Source organism: Pristiophorus japonicus, chromosome 3, assembly GCF_044704955.1.
Source record: "Pristiophorus japonicus isolate sPriJap1 chromosome 3, sPriJap1.hap1, whole genome shotgun sequence".
Lineage (NCBI taxonomy): Eukaryota > Metazoa > Chordata > Chondrichthyes > Pristiophoridae > Pristiophorus > Pristiophorus japonicus.
The window spans coordinates 225,056,752-225,071,289 of record NC_091979.1 but is presented as its reverse complement, the minus strand read 5'-3'; the positions used below and the strand labels follow the sequence as shown (position 1 = coordinate 225,071,289).

Here is a 14,538-nt window from a genome sequence, read left to right as displayed (position 1 = left end):
TTTAGCTGTTGATCAGGATGTCGGCTGACTACAGACAAGTGCTTGGTTTATAAAGGTAATCATAAGTACAGGTTCCACGGTATTGGTCTATTACAGGCAAAACAATGTATCATACGTTAATGCTCCAATTACTTATATGTAATATGTGAAATTCTTTGTGGATTTCATTATTTACTGAATTGGTTTTAAAGTTCAGATTGCGTAAGACTGAAAATAACTGAAAACCAAAATGCCGGCAGACATTGTGTCTAATCAATATTGTGTTCCATATATAGGGTTCAAGATAAGATTCCCATTGCTGTTGCAGCTCCGTCCCCTCCCTCCAATCCTGCAGCTGTTCATTCAGAGCTCCACCAGTTACACTGCACAGTCGAACAGCCTCTAGTGCAACCTATTCATCAGGTATTATCAATTTGATGTTCTGTCTTTTTAGTAGTTACCTAGAATTATAGACCAAGAAATTCATCTCGGGTGGTGCCGCTAAACAGGCGGTATCGGATCGGCTGCCCATTATATGCAGTGCCTCATATTTAGTTCCATCGATTGCAATGTAACTAAACATCAGCACTGCGTACAACGGGTGGCCAATCCGATATCGCCCATTTTACACTGCTGCTCGAGACAAATTTCTAGCCCTGTGAGGTTAAAGCACAGAAGAAGGCCATTTATGCCATCACACCTGTGCCAGTGCTAGCTCTTCAACTGGAGCTATCTACACTACTTCAATTTCCTTGCCCTTTCCCCTTGTTCTCTTATGTTCTTCCTTCTTAAATACTTGTCTAATTCCTTTTAAAATTTTATCTATAAATTTATTATAATAAGCTTGTTTGAGAATTATTGATAGTTTCGATTTTGGTAATTTAAATATTGCTAGATAAAGTTATTGGTAATCCTTTTCTAATTAAAAACAAGTTGATATGATTGGATTTTGAAACCTGTAATGCAATTGTCGTTACTTAACTTGTCAATACAAACCTAAGGGTAGCTCCACTCCTGGTGCAACGCCTCGCTCAGTGGGAACTGAGCTTATGTACTAAAGAGCCAATTCCCAAATTGTCTCACGATGCTTCACGGCAGGAGCAGTGGGATGGCAAATTTCCTCTCAGGTTTGTGTTGACAAGTTTACAATGTTTCTTTCTGACTACTGAGTTAATTTTAAATGTGGATGACACGGGTGTACATTTTCCTGTTTGTGTAAAGTTACCAATGACAGTTTGTGAAATGAAACAAAATCTTGTTTAAAAAAAAAACAGAAACTGTCGCAAGTATACAGCAGGTCTGTCAGCATCTGTTAAAAAGTAAGGACAGGTTAACATTTCAGGTGTGTGCTCTTTGTCAGAACTCTACAAGGGCTACCAATCTATCTGTGATATATTCTTTACGACTTCACTTCGCACACTACACACAAGATGACTCTACAGGAACTTGTCATCACATGAGTCTCATTCAACGCAAGTCTGAGCCAGAGATGGGCTATAACTCTACAGCACGTTTTTTTTCCTGAGCTCCCTTAGAGTGTATCTCCCTGCTTGGGGCCACATTATTGGTAAATTTGCCCTTATACCTGAAACACAAACCTGTCTGTTCTCTTCTCAGGTGCAGTCAGATCTGCTTTGCTTCTCCAGGGTGTATAATTTTTTGTTTTAACCTCTGTTGACAATTTTTCCTGCAGCTGAGTAAACCTGTATTATTATTCTACTAGATACAAAGCCCCACAAATTTCCTGCAGGGATTGGATGGGCTACCCCTCATGGCTGCTCCAGTTTTTACAAAGGTATTGTAAGTTAAAAGAAATTATTTGTTGTTTTGCAGATATGTGATTGATAAACTGACCTATCAGTCCTGATTCTGTGAGAGTCTAAAGGGGTTGGGGAATGGAGCTGCAACCTGTGTGGCAAATTTTGCAGTGGAACAAACTGTCCACCTTTCAGGACACAGTGCTGTCGGTCAGCCCGAGCTTAATTATAGCCTCAAGAATTTTGTTCATTGGTCCCACACTAGCTTGCAGATGCTTGTTACTAGCTCACCTCCCCATGTAAAATGGTTGCATGGTAAATCCAAGGGCCTGTCCTGCTGATGTTAGATACTTGAAGCTAGGTTCGTGCTGGAAAAGTTAATGATGAATTTTCAAAAAACATTCATGTTTAGTTGCATTTTGCTTCCTGCATTAGTTTCTGTTCCTATGGAGGTCACTCTTTCTTCACCTTAAGATTTTTGTAACTCCAGTTTTGTTGTTTGCAATCAAAGCAATCAAAGTTGCAACAAACAAAGTGCAGAGGATGGGAGTTCCTTTCGGGGTTCCTATAGCAATCCATGATTTAGATAAGAAAGGTAAGTTGGTGAAGGGCCACCAAATGTAGATGTGACCTTAGGAATCCTAGGACACAAATTAATAGACCTCAACTCTCCTACTTGGGCATGTCAGAGGAGACCTATCTTTGCCCCCTCCGCTTCATTAGAGAGGCTATGATTTCTCCAGGTTGATCGCTCTCATAAACAAACTCCACACCCTTTTGTTCAGGAGATTTTCCTCGGCATTTAATATATACTTATGTAAATGTATGGTCAAGATTTGGAAAGTAAAAGAACCCTCCTCATTGTATGGATTGCATTCTGCGATTTCATTTCCACCAGATTCATTTATTTTATCATCCGGAAGGTAGATTGGCCAGCAGTCTGGTGAGATTAATTGTAAGCAAACAAAGTGGTTTATTTTTCATGTAATATATTAAAAAATGGAATACAATTTTCAAACAATTACAATCTATTTATTATCACTTCTTGTAATATGGAACATAGGGGCAGGAGTCGGCCATTCATCCCTTTGAACCTGTTTTGCCATTCAGTTAAATCATGGCTGATCTGTACTCAACTCCAATTACCCGCCTTTGCTCCATATCCCTTGATATCCTTACCAAACAAAAGCCAGATTTCCACTACACTTTATATGAAAAAGTGCTTTCTGATTTCTCTCCTAAATGACCTGGCTGTAATATTAAGTGCCGCCTTGTTCTGGATTCCCCTACCAGAGGAAATAACTTCTCTGTATTTACCCTATCGAATCCCTTAAACATTTTAAGTACCTCAATTAGATCACCCGGCAATCTTCTAAACTCAAAGGAATACAAGACACATTTATGCAAGCTGTCATCATAATTTTAACCTCCAAGCCCCAGTATCATTCTGGTTGAATCTGTGCTGTAACCCCTCTAAGTGCCGAAAAACTGAGCACAGAACTCCAGATGGGATCTGACCAAGATCCTGTATGACTGAAGCACTTTTGAATTCCAATTCCTTTGAGCTGAAGGTCAACATTCCATTGGCCTTTTTGATTACCTTTTGTACCATTGCACTAGGTTTTAGTGATTTGTGCAGCTGGACACATGAACCCCTTTGCTCCTCCACACTTCCTCATCTCGCCATTAAGAAAATGATTTTGCTGTCTCAGATCCAACAACTGTCACATTTTTTTATTATTGTTCACAGAAAAGATTTTGGAATTGAGTTATGTTTATGTGTTGTGTTTTAAAACCATGAATTCACACAGATTGAAAAAAAATCCCACAGGCTACAGTCATTGAGAAGTGCATTGAAGCCAGATGGACCAGTTTGCGGAATGTCTCGCCTTCAATAAGCATAATTTGTCTCTTCACAGACCTATTGGCTAGGATGGGCTCTATTCATTTTGAGAACAGGAAGAGATATTCTATTTATTACTGCACCCCGAGATAGCTGATTTTATTGAGAGACTTTCTGATGAATTAAAGTCCAGATAGCAAGGAACACAGAGAAATGGGACAAAATTGATATGGGGTAGTCAAACTTTGAATAGAGGTTTATGAGACACAGTGGTAATTCTAACCCTCAAAATCAGGTGGGTTGGGGTCAGGTGAGATTTTATTCAATAGGTTTCTCAGCCGGACCCAGCCTGATTGACTGGCTTGGCTCGCTGTCAGGTGGGGAACACTCTGGAGGAGGCTACAGGAGCAGGGAAGGGACCTGCTTCTGCGTTAATGGGAGTGTGTGGTGGGATCGGGATCTCGGGGATCCGATCCCTGAGGGGGTTTGTATTCCGGGGGTGGATTCCAATCCCCGATCTGGGAGTGGAAGGTCTTTGGAGGAGGTGGGGCGCCGATGGCAGGGAAGAAGGTAGCTTGGTGGGCTGGGAGGAAGCATTCCTGCTGGCCCACGAACAGTGCTATAAAGGCACTTATATTTATCCTGATGCTGCTCGCGCCTCCATTGAGATGCCGGGTTTCCCGAGGCCTGGGAAACTCAGCTGGAAGACAGGTTAAATGCAAGGCACTCAGTTTTATTACAATAGTTCAATGGCCAACCAGTCTCCATTAAGCCCGGAAGTGGGCAGGTTGGAGGCGGTTTATGGTTGGGTTTGAGATTTTTAAATTTTTTAAATTCCTCAACGACTATCTGCCCCACCTGTGGCAGGGACTGTGGTTCTCGTATTGGACTTTTCAACCACCTAAGTACTCATGTAGTGCTGTTCCTCGATTCCGAGGGACTGCCTATGATAATGATGGGTTCCTGCAATGTCTACTTGGATGACGATACTTCACGAATCATTGTTAGATACACTTGTGCTCCTGATGACGTATATCTCCAGAACCTCCTTGTCCTGTTGCTTCTCTGCAAGGCTATGCAGTCTCTGGCAATTTCTATTTATAGCATTGAAAGTTGGTTAACTCTTCAGTCGGCATGCCTTTGCAAGATGCTCAGTTTTCTTGCAGAAGAAACACTCTGCCTTCACATATGGACAGCTTTAAGCAAGGTGTTGCCCCGGACACCGATAGCACGACTTTAATGTAGTTACTTTGGCCAGTTGCTGAGGCCTTGGGGCTCAACTGCCTTTTACTTCTAACCTGCAGGCGATTCACCTTGGTTGTCTGATGACTGGAAATGCCACGAAATTCTCGGGAATATTGGTTGGCCAGATCCATCGACATAGCTGTCTGACAAGCTAAATCAAAAGACAAGTTAGGAGTTGTCAACAATTGATTGCTTCATTTTTCATCCCACAAATAAAGCGGTCATGCAATGCTCAGTCCCAAAAATTCCCGAAATGACAGTGAATAGATAGCTTTTTAAAACTACAATGTACTCACTGATAATCTCGTCATTTAATTGATCTTGTATTTCAAAATGATAATTTTCAGCAATTTCCAGGTTCTGAGGACTGTAGTGCTGTTCTAACTTGGTTAGAATCTCCATCAGTGGCTTGACAGGAACAAGCAAATATTTCAGGGTTTCCTACACCTCAGAGCCTGCTTCAGTCAAGAAAATAGACCTTTTTACTTTCTAAAACCACCCGGTTACGGTTTTCATCATTGGGCACATTGACGATGCTATTTGCAGTGAAAAACATTTCTAGCCGCTCCACATGGCCATCTGGACTCTGACAGTTCCGCCAATGGTGCTTGTAATTTACCTTGGATTCTTTGCTGTTCTGCCAGACCAAGAACCTCTTAAAGTCTCTTTGTTGATTGCCAGAAACATCCACCAAAACAATTAGGGCATCCAAAAATCCTATCCTAATTCGCCAATGTGATATATTCTTTACGACATCACTAAGCACATTACACACAAGATGGCTCTGCAGACAATTTGTCATGTGAGCTTGTCACATGATACTTTTATTGTATTTACATCAGCAGTTGCATTACCACCGTAGTCCACTAGATGGAGCAGTAGTCTGTCTACTACAGGAGTTCTATTACAGTGGATCAAATTTTTCAAGGGGAAAAAGATCTTAAGTAAACACTGAAGAGAGGATTAAGTGAAAAAAAGTAGCCTTATGTCATGTCTATTTATCTATCTAAATATCTACAATCAATTTATTATTTATCTGTGTATTGATTGATCTCTCAATTTCCTATCCATTGTCTATCTAGTTTGTTGTTATCTGTCTATCCTTTAATCCATCCAATCTATGTGTTTACTTGAAACAGAAATTGGATTAATTTTGCCTGTATTTTTCATTCTTTCCCATATACTATCAGTGCAGAATGATGATAACAGCTGTTTATGATTACAATAATTTGAAGATATTTTATGAACTAAAATATGAAAAGAGCACCTGTGGTACATTTAGACCCCTTTATAAAGCAAGAATGTAAGTACTTGGCCAAGAAAAAAAATTCAGGCTGATAAATTAACACGTACATGATTTTCAGCCACTGCAAGATGTGACAGCTGTAGAGGGACAGCTGGTCGTGTTGGAATGCAGAATGAAAGGAGTACCTTTCCCGAAAATGGAATGGTACAGAGAGGAAACTTTAATAGAAGATTCTCCTGATTTCCGAATCCTGCAAAAAAGTAAGGATTGTTTATTATAGCAGTGACTAATTAACACAGCAAATCCAAATGTTTCTGCCCATTTTGTAATCATTTTGCATCAATTAGAAGGTTATATAGAAAGTTCACTAGGGAGGGATTAATGTACATCTAGGTTCTATGTTTGCAAGTTTGTAAATCCAATTGGTAGTGTATTCTGGATAACAAGTTGGGAATTTTGTTTGGGTACCTTTTATTTGGCCAGAAGGGATTCTGCATGCTTGCTATGGGACAACCAGGCACAGTGAGCCTGGAACAGCAAATTGTAAGTACGATCAAAATGGAAGCATCTCCAATAAAACGTATGTAAGGTTATGCTCACATCTGACTTTAAGGCCTTTTTTAAAACACGAGGAGGAGGTAGAAATTGGATAGGATAAAAATAGATAAAGAGGAAATAATCAAAAGTTGGCAGCACTCAAAGTAGAAATGTCACCTGGGATGGGATGTATCCTAGGTTGCTGAGGGAAGTGAGGATGGAGATTGCAGAGGCCCCAACCACAATTTTTCAATCCTTCTTAGAAATGGCAGTGATGCCAGAGGACTTGAGGATTGCAAATGTTACACTGCTGTTCAAAAAAAGAGAGATGGATAAACCTGGCAATTATAGGCCAGTGAGCCTAATGTCTGTGGTAGGGAAACTTTGAGACAATAATCTGAGACAAAATTAAATGCTACTTGGAAAATTATGAGTTAATAAATGACAGCCAGCATGATGGATTAGTTAAAGGCAAATAGTGTTTGACTAAAGTGATTGAGTTCTTTGAGGGTTGATGACGATAGTGCATTTGATGTGTATATGGATTTTTAAAAGGCATTTGATGAAGTACCAAGGGATTAAACGGACATTGACTGCATGGAAATGAAATTGGCTAAGAGGCAGAAGGCAAAGAGTAGTGGTGAATGGTTGTTTTTCAGACTGGAGGGAAGTATACTGACCCACAAGTGTCAGTATTAGAACCACTACTGTTTTTAATATATATTAATGACATGGACTTGGGTATAAAGGACATGATTTCAAAGTTTGCAGATGTCATGAAACTCGGAAAAGTAGTAAACAATGAGGAGGATAGTCATAGACTTCAGGACGACATGGACAGACTGGTGAAATGGGCAGACACATGGCAATTTAGCCAGAGAAGTGTGAAGTGTTGCATTTTGGTAGCAAGAATGAGAAGAGGCAATATAAACGAAATGGTACAATTTTAAAGGGGATGCAGGAACAGAGACCTGGGGGTGTACATACACAAATGTTTGAAGGTGATGAGAAAGCAGTTAAAAAAGCATAAACGATCCTTGGCTTTATAAACGGGGATAGAATACAAAAGTAAGGAAATTATGGCAAACCTTTATATATCATTGGCTGGACCCCATCTGGAGTATTGTGACCAATTGGGCACCACACTATTGTAAGCTTGTCCAGGCCTTAGAAAGGGTGCAGAGAAGATTCACTAGAATAGTATTAGGGATGTAGGACTTCAGTTACTTGGAGGACTCCAGTAGCTGGGGTTGTTCTCCTTAGAGCAGAGAAGTTTATGGGGAGATTTAATAGAGGTGTTCAAAATCATGAAAGGTTTTGATAGAGTAAATAAGGAGAAACTGTTTCCTGTGGCAGAATGGTCAGTAAACAAAGAACACAGACTTAAGATAATTGACCAAAGAACCAGAACTGAAATGAGGAGAATTATTTTTACACAGCGAGTTCTGATGATCTGGAATGTACTGCATGAAAGGGCGATGGAAGCAGATTCAATAATACATTTCAAAAGGGAATTGGATAAATACTTGATGGGGAAATATTTGAAGGGCTGAGGGGAAAGAACACGGGACGAATTGGATAGCTCTTTCAAAGAGTTGGCACAGGCACGATAACCTGTATGGCCTCCTGTGCTATATAATTCTATAATTATATAAATGGCATCGAGAATAGCATCAATCCCTTTTGTTCACATTAATAAGAACATAAGAAATAGGAGCAGGAGTAGGCCATTTGGCCCCTCGCGCCTGCTCCGCCATTCAATAAGATCATGGCTGATCTGATCATGGACTCAGCTCCACTTCCCTGCCTGTTCCCCATGACCCTTTACTCCCTTATCACTCAAAAATCTGTCTATCTCTGCCTTAAATATATTCAATGACTCAGCCTCCATAGCTCTTTGGGACAGAGAATTCCATAGACTTACAACCCTCTGAGAGAAGATATTCCTCCTCATCTCAGTTTTAAATGGGCGGCTCCTTATTCTAAGACTATGTCCCCTAGTCTTAGATTCCCCTATGAATTAAAATATCCTCTCTGCATCCACCTTGTCGAGCCCGCTCATTATCTTAATAAGATCACCTCTCATTCTTCTGAACTCCAATGTGTATAGGCCCAACCTACTCAACCTATCCTCATAAGTCAACTCCCTCATCTCCGGAATCAACCTAGTGAAGCTTCTCTGAACAGCCTCCAATGCAAGTATATCCTTTCTTAAAAACGGAGACCAAAACTGTACCCAGTACTCCAGGTGTGGTCTCACCAACACCCTGTACAGTTGTAGCAGGACTTCTCTGCTTTTATACTCTATCCCCCTTGCAATAAAGGCCAACATTACATTTGCCTTCCTGATTACTTGCTGTACCTGCATACTAACTTTTTGTGTTTCATGTACAAGGACCCCCAGGTCTCTCTGTACTGCAGCACTTTGCAATTTTTCTCCATTTAAATTATAATTTGCTTTCTATTTTTTCTGCCAAAGTGGATAACCTCACATTTTCCCACATTATACTCCATCTGCCAATGTTTTGCCCACTCACTTAGCCTGTCTATATCCCTTTGCAGATTATTTGTGTCCTCCTCACAATTTACTTTTCCACCCATCTTTGTATCGTCAGCAAACTGGGCTACATCAATCCCTTTTGTTCACATTAATTGTGACTTTCATATTTCTGGTGATTTATAAAAGTTACAACACAGAAGTAGGCCATTCAGCCCATCTTACCTGTGTTGCTGCTGACTGTTCAACTGGAGCTATGGGGGCCGAAATTCAGTCGCGCAAGAAAGCTGGCGCACCCATGATTATTTTTCGGTACTTACCGCACGGTTCCATGATGCGATCAGAAGAGCAATTTTCAGGACTTTGAAATTTCAAAGTCCCACAGGAAATCTGTCATAGTAGGGGTGGGTCACAGACTGAAAGGCAAGCTGAGGGGCTGAATATGGGTCGGACCGGGACTCCGCTGCTGTCAATCACCGGTGGAGTAGTGGTGACGTCAAATCATGTGTGCGTCACCACACTCTCTCCCCTCCATTAAAGGGGAGAAATTCTGTCATTTCATATCTTCGGCCACTGGGCCACACAGGGGATGCCAGGCTGCCCATTGGCGGCCCGGCTGAACCCGGGAGCACTATTTTGCCGGCCAATTGGGAAGTCGGCCGGCAAAAATAAATACATGGCAGCCGCGGCAGTGGGCCCTCCTCTTGACGGGCCGCTATGCTGCTGGGCCGCACTCACTGGGGATAAGGTGCACTGACACAGGTTCACTGCGCGGTGGGGGATCAGTTTTTTGACCGGAATTTCAGTGGGCTCATTTTTAATGTGAGAGAAAGCGGTGGTACACATTCTGATGACGCGCTTGCGACGGTCATCAGAATCGGGTGGTATCGGGTCCAGACCGAAAAACCCCCGACCTGAATTTTGATCGGGTTGGTCAGTTGACCCCCAAAGCGGTGGCTATGGGATTCTGCCGAATGGCCGCCACAAACGGACAGTAACGGGTCTCTCTGAGTCCCTGTATTTTGGCCCCATGTTCTCTAATGCGATTTTCCCTTTCCTTATATATTATTTCTTTTTGAATACTTGTCATAGAATGATACAGCACAGAAGGAGGCCATTCTGCCCATCGTGCCTGTGCTGGCTCTTTTTCTTTAGAGCTATTCAATTAATCCCACTCCCCTGCTCTTTCTCTGTAGTCCTGCAAATGTTTCCTTTTCAAGTATATACTAAAACCGCCTATTTCCACCTCTTTAACATTGCCTGCCTCCACCCCTGCCTCAGCTCATCTGCTGCTGAATCCCTCATCCATGTCATTGTTACCTCTATACTTGACTATTACTACGCACTCCTGGCTTGCCTCCCACATTCTACCCTATGTAAACTTGAGATCATCCAAAACTCGGCAGGCTGTGTCCTAACTCGCACCCCTGTGCTCGCTGACCTACATTGGGTCCTGGTTAAGCAACGCCTCGATTTTAAAATTCTCATCCTTGTTTACAAATCCCTCCATGGCCTCGCCCCTCCCTATCGCTGTAATCTCTTTCAGCCTCACAATCCCCCAAGATGTCTGCGTTCCTCAAATTCTGCCCTCTTGAGCATCCCTGATTATAACTGCTCAACCATCGATGGCCGTGCCTTCAGCTGCTTGGTCCCTAAGCTCTGGAACTCCCTCCCGAAACCTCTCCGCCTCTCTACCTCTCTTTCTTCCTTTAAGACGCTCCTTAAAAGCTACCTCTTTGACCAAGCATTTGGTCATCTGCTGTAATTTCTTCTTATGTGGCTCGATGTCAAATTTATTTGCTTTATCTTATAACACTGCGCCTTGGGACGTTTTACTACATTAAAGGCGCCATATAAATTAAAGTTGTTATGTATCTAATTCCCTTTTGAAGGTTAATGGGCCGTAATCTGTCAAGCATTCTCTTAACAGATTCTCTGCATCCTCGGTAACTGGGTCTCTGCGGGCAGAGAGTTGGACTATTTGCCCAACTTCTGCCCAGCGAATGCCCGTGAAATTCTTATGCCTGGTAAAAGCTGGTGTATGGCCTGCTTTTACCAGCGTAAGAGTTTTAAAAAACATTTAAAAATTGTTTTTCATTCATTTAAACATTAAAACACATGTACAATAAAGTAAGGTTATTTTTAGCCCCTTTAAAATATTGAAATTTAATTTTCAAAAAATTATATTTTTGTTTTATATGTTTAATTATATTGTATTTTAATTAATTTAAATACAAATGTTTATTTTGTATTTATCTGTTATGTTAAAGGTATTATTTTTGTGATCCCCATTCATGTTTTTGGAGATTCCATGCATACCAAATCCCCATAAGCATGAATGCAGATTCCTTTCTTTGGTTGGGCTAGCCCATGTGATCTCAGGGGTGCTTGCGAACCACATGCGCCCCTGGGATACGTGGTCCTCTACGCAGGTCTATGCATAGAGGCCCGGGACTGCAAGTCTCCGTGGATCCCGAGGCATAAGGTAAATGTGTAGATTTTTTGCTAGTTGGAAGCATCTGCCCGCGGGAAACCTCCGACTGTAAATTTAGCCCCAATATTGAACCTGCTTCCACCAACCCTTCAGGCAATGCATTCCAGATTACAGCTCACTGCATAAAAAATTATCATCTCAGTTCTGGGTTTTTTTGCGAATTACCTTAAATCCGTGTCCTCTGGTTATAGAGCACCCCCCGCCCCCCTGCCCCCGTCAATGGAAATAGAGTAAATAAGGAGCAGGCCCGGAGCGGAAGGAGTAGCATGGTGGCCCAGCCCAGCAGGCTGAGCGGCCCTCGGCTTGCGAACACCATCGGAGCAGGCCGGAGAGTGGAAGGAGCAGCGTGGCAGCATACCACTCCAGGGAGCAGCATGTGCTGGAGCAGGAGAGCAACGGCAATGAAAAGTGATGTCATCAAGGTCCAGGTCGGTGATTGGAACGTGGGCAGGTACAGCAGAGGCGTGGCAAGGCCGAGGCGAAGGAGCGGCAAGAGATTGGAGAGGGACGTGATTGGGGCCCAGGAGAGGCGCGAGTTCGGGGCCCCGAAGAGGCGAGGGCCCAGGGGCAGCACGGGCCAGCTCACACTGTGATATGTGTGCACACTAGGTCCGTGCAGCAGAGCTGGTCTCCATTTGTCTTGGTTAATCCTTGCCACTGGACCAAGACCTAGCTCTGTCAAGCCCGTGTGGTGGCTGGTATGCAATGGTCACCACACGTTAAAAACATCCACGCACAGGCATCTTCCACCCTTCAAGATTTAGTTCGGGACCTGGAATTTTAGGTCCTTCATTGAAACACCTGTGAACTTTTTGACTTGGAAGCGAGTCATTCTCGATTTGAGGGATTGCCTATGATGATCAAATTTGCCCATAATTTTGAACACCTCTATTAAATCTCTCCATAACTTTCTATGTTCTGAAGAGAACAACCCCAATTACTCTAGTCCCTCCACATAATTGAAGTCCCTCATCTCTGAGATCATTCTAGTAAATCTCATTTGCACTTTCTCTAAGGCCAAGACATCCTTCCTAAAGTGTGGTGCCCAGAACTGGACACAATACTCCAGTTGAAGCCTAAACCGTGGTTTATAAAGGTTTAGTATAGTCTCCTTGATTTTATACTCAATTCTTCTGTTTATAAAGGAAAGGATCCCCTAGGCTTTTTCAACAGCCTTATCAACTGGTCCTGTCACGTTCCAAGGTGCAGAGCAATAGTAGTAAGGCCTGGGAGCAGACTGTTGCTGCTGAATCTTCCGGAATCAATATTATGTAGAGTACTGAGCAGTGAATAAAGTACCAAATAAAAATTGTACCACTATAAGTCTCACCTTTTTTTTCGATTTCAGGAACATCTATCAAAACTTCTCCCCCGAGTAAATTAAGTTTATTTTTACCTAAAATTCACTCTTACCGTGGTCTTTGAGACACAGTGATGGATCATAATATTCTTGCATAATTGTATGGTTCACCTGCAAATATATTTATATACTCTGGTCAAGAAATGAGATGGCTGCAAATTATTTTCTAAAATAATTTGAGGCAGTTATAGTTCAAAATGTCAAATTGATATAAAGAAAGGAATTGGGCCTTTAATTTCATGTTGGTTTCTCATGACCTGCACCAAGTACAAATCTACAAATTTTCCAATTCTGAAATTAACTCCAGATGGCCTCAGGCTGTTATTATTTTCTAAAATTAGATTTGTTGCCTTAAAGAGGAACAACTGGTTTGCAGAATTGCACTTCAGCAACAGAATAATACATTGTGCGGTATGGTTATTATAAAACAATCACTTGACAGCTGACTAGGCCATAGAAGGTCCAGTGATTTGAAATATTTGGAAAGAGGTGACATGATAGGTCCAAGTCAGCATGGATTTGTGCTTGACAAATCTTCTGGAATTTTTTGAGGGTGTTTCCAGTCGAGTGGACAAGGGAGAACCAGTTGATGTGGTATATTTGGACTTTCAGAAGGCTTTCGACAAGGTCCCACACAAGAGATTAATGTGCAAAGTTAAAGCACATGGGATTGGGGGTAGTGTGCTGACGTGGATTGAGAACTGGTTGGCAGACAGGAAGCAAAGAGTAGGAGTAAATGGGTACTTTTCAGAATGGCAGGCAGTGACTAGTGGGGTACCGCAAGGTTCTGTGTTGGGGCCCCAGCTGTTTACATTGTACATTAATGATTTAGACAAGGGGATTAAATGTAGTATTTCCAAATTTGTGGATGACACTAAGTTGGGTGGCAGTGTGAGCTGCGAGGAGGATGCTATGAGGCTGCAGAGTGACTTGGATAGGTTAGGTGAGTGGGCAAATGCATGGCAGATGAAGTATAATGTGGATAAATGTGAGGTTATTCACTTTGGTGGTAAAAACAGAGAGACAGACTATTATCTGAATGGTGACAGATTAGGAAAAGGGGAGGTGCAACGAGACCTGAGTGTCATGGTACATCAGTCATTGAAGGTTGGCATGCAGGTACAGCAGGCGGTTAAGAAAGCAAATGGCATGTTGGCCTTCATAGCGAGGGGATTTGAGTACAGGGGCAGGGAGGTGTTACTACAGTTGTACAGGGCCTTTGTGAGGCCACACCTGGAGTATTGTGTACAGTTTTGGTCTCCTAACTTGAGGAAGGACATTCTTGCTATTGAGGGAGTGCAGCGAAGGTTCACCAGACTGATTCCCGGGATTGCGGGACTGACATATCAAGGAAGACTGAATCAACTGTGCTTGTATTCACTGTAGTTCAGAAGAATGAGAGGGCATCTCATAGAAACGTTTAAAATTCTGACGGGTTTAGACAGGTTAGATGCAGGAAGAATGTTCCCAATGTTGGGAAAGTCCAGAACCAGGGGTCACAGTCTAAGGATAAGGGGTAAGCCATTTCGGACTGAGATGAGAAGAAACTTCTTCACCCAGAGAGTGGTGAACCTGTGGAA

At 42.2% G+C, this 14,538-nt stretch overlaps 1 protein-coding gene across 11 annotated transcripts in view; it reads left to right on the top strand.

The window, feature by feature from the left end:
- LOC139260132 (myopalladin-like) overlaps positions 1-14,538 on the top strand; it is a 635,514-nt gene that overhangs the window by 344,307 nt on the left and 276,669 nt on the right. For all 11 annotated transcript variants that reach the window (XM_070876326.1, XM_070876331.1, XM_070876327.1 and 8 more), the window contains 3 exons: positions 276-402; positions 1,703-1,774; positions 6,189-6,330. In XM_070876326.1, the coding sequence (XP_070732427.1) occupies positions 276-402; positions 1,703-1,774; positions 6,189-6,330 (341 nt within the window). The remainder of the gene's footprint in view (positions 1-275; positions 403-1,702; positions 1,775-6,188; positions 6,331-14,538) is intronic.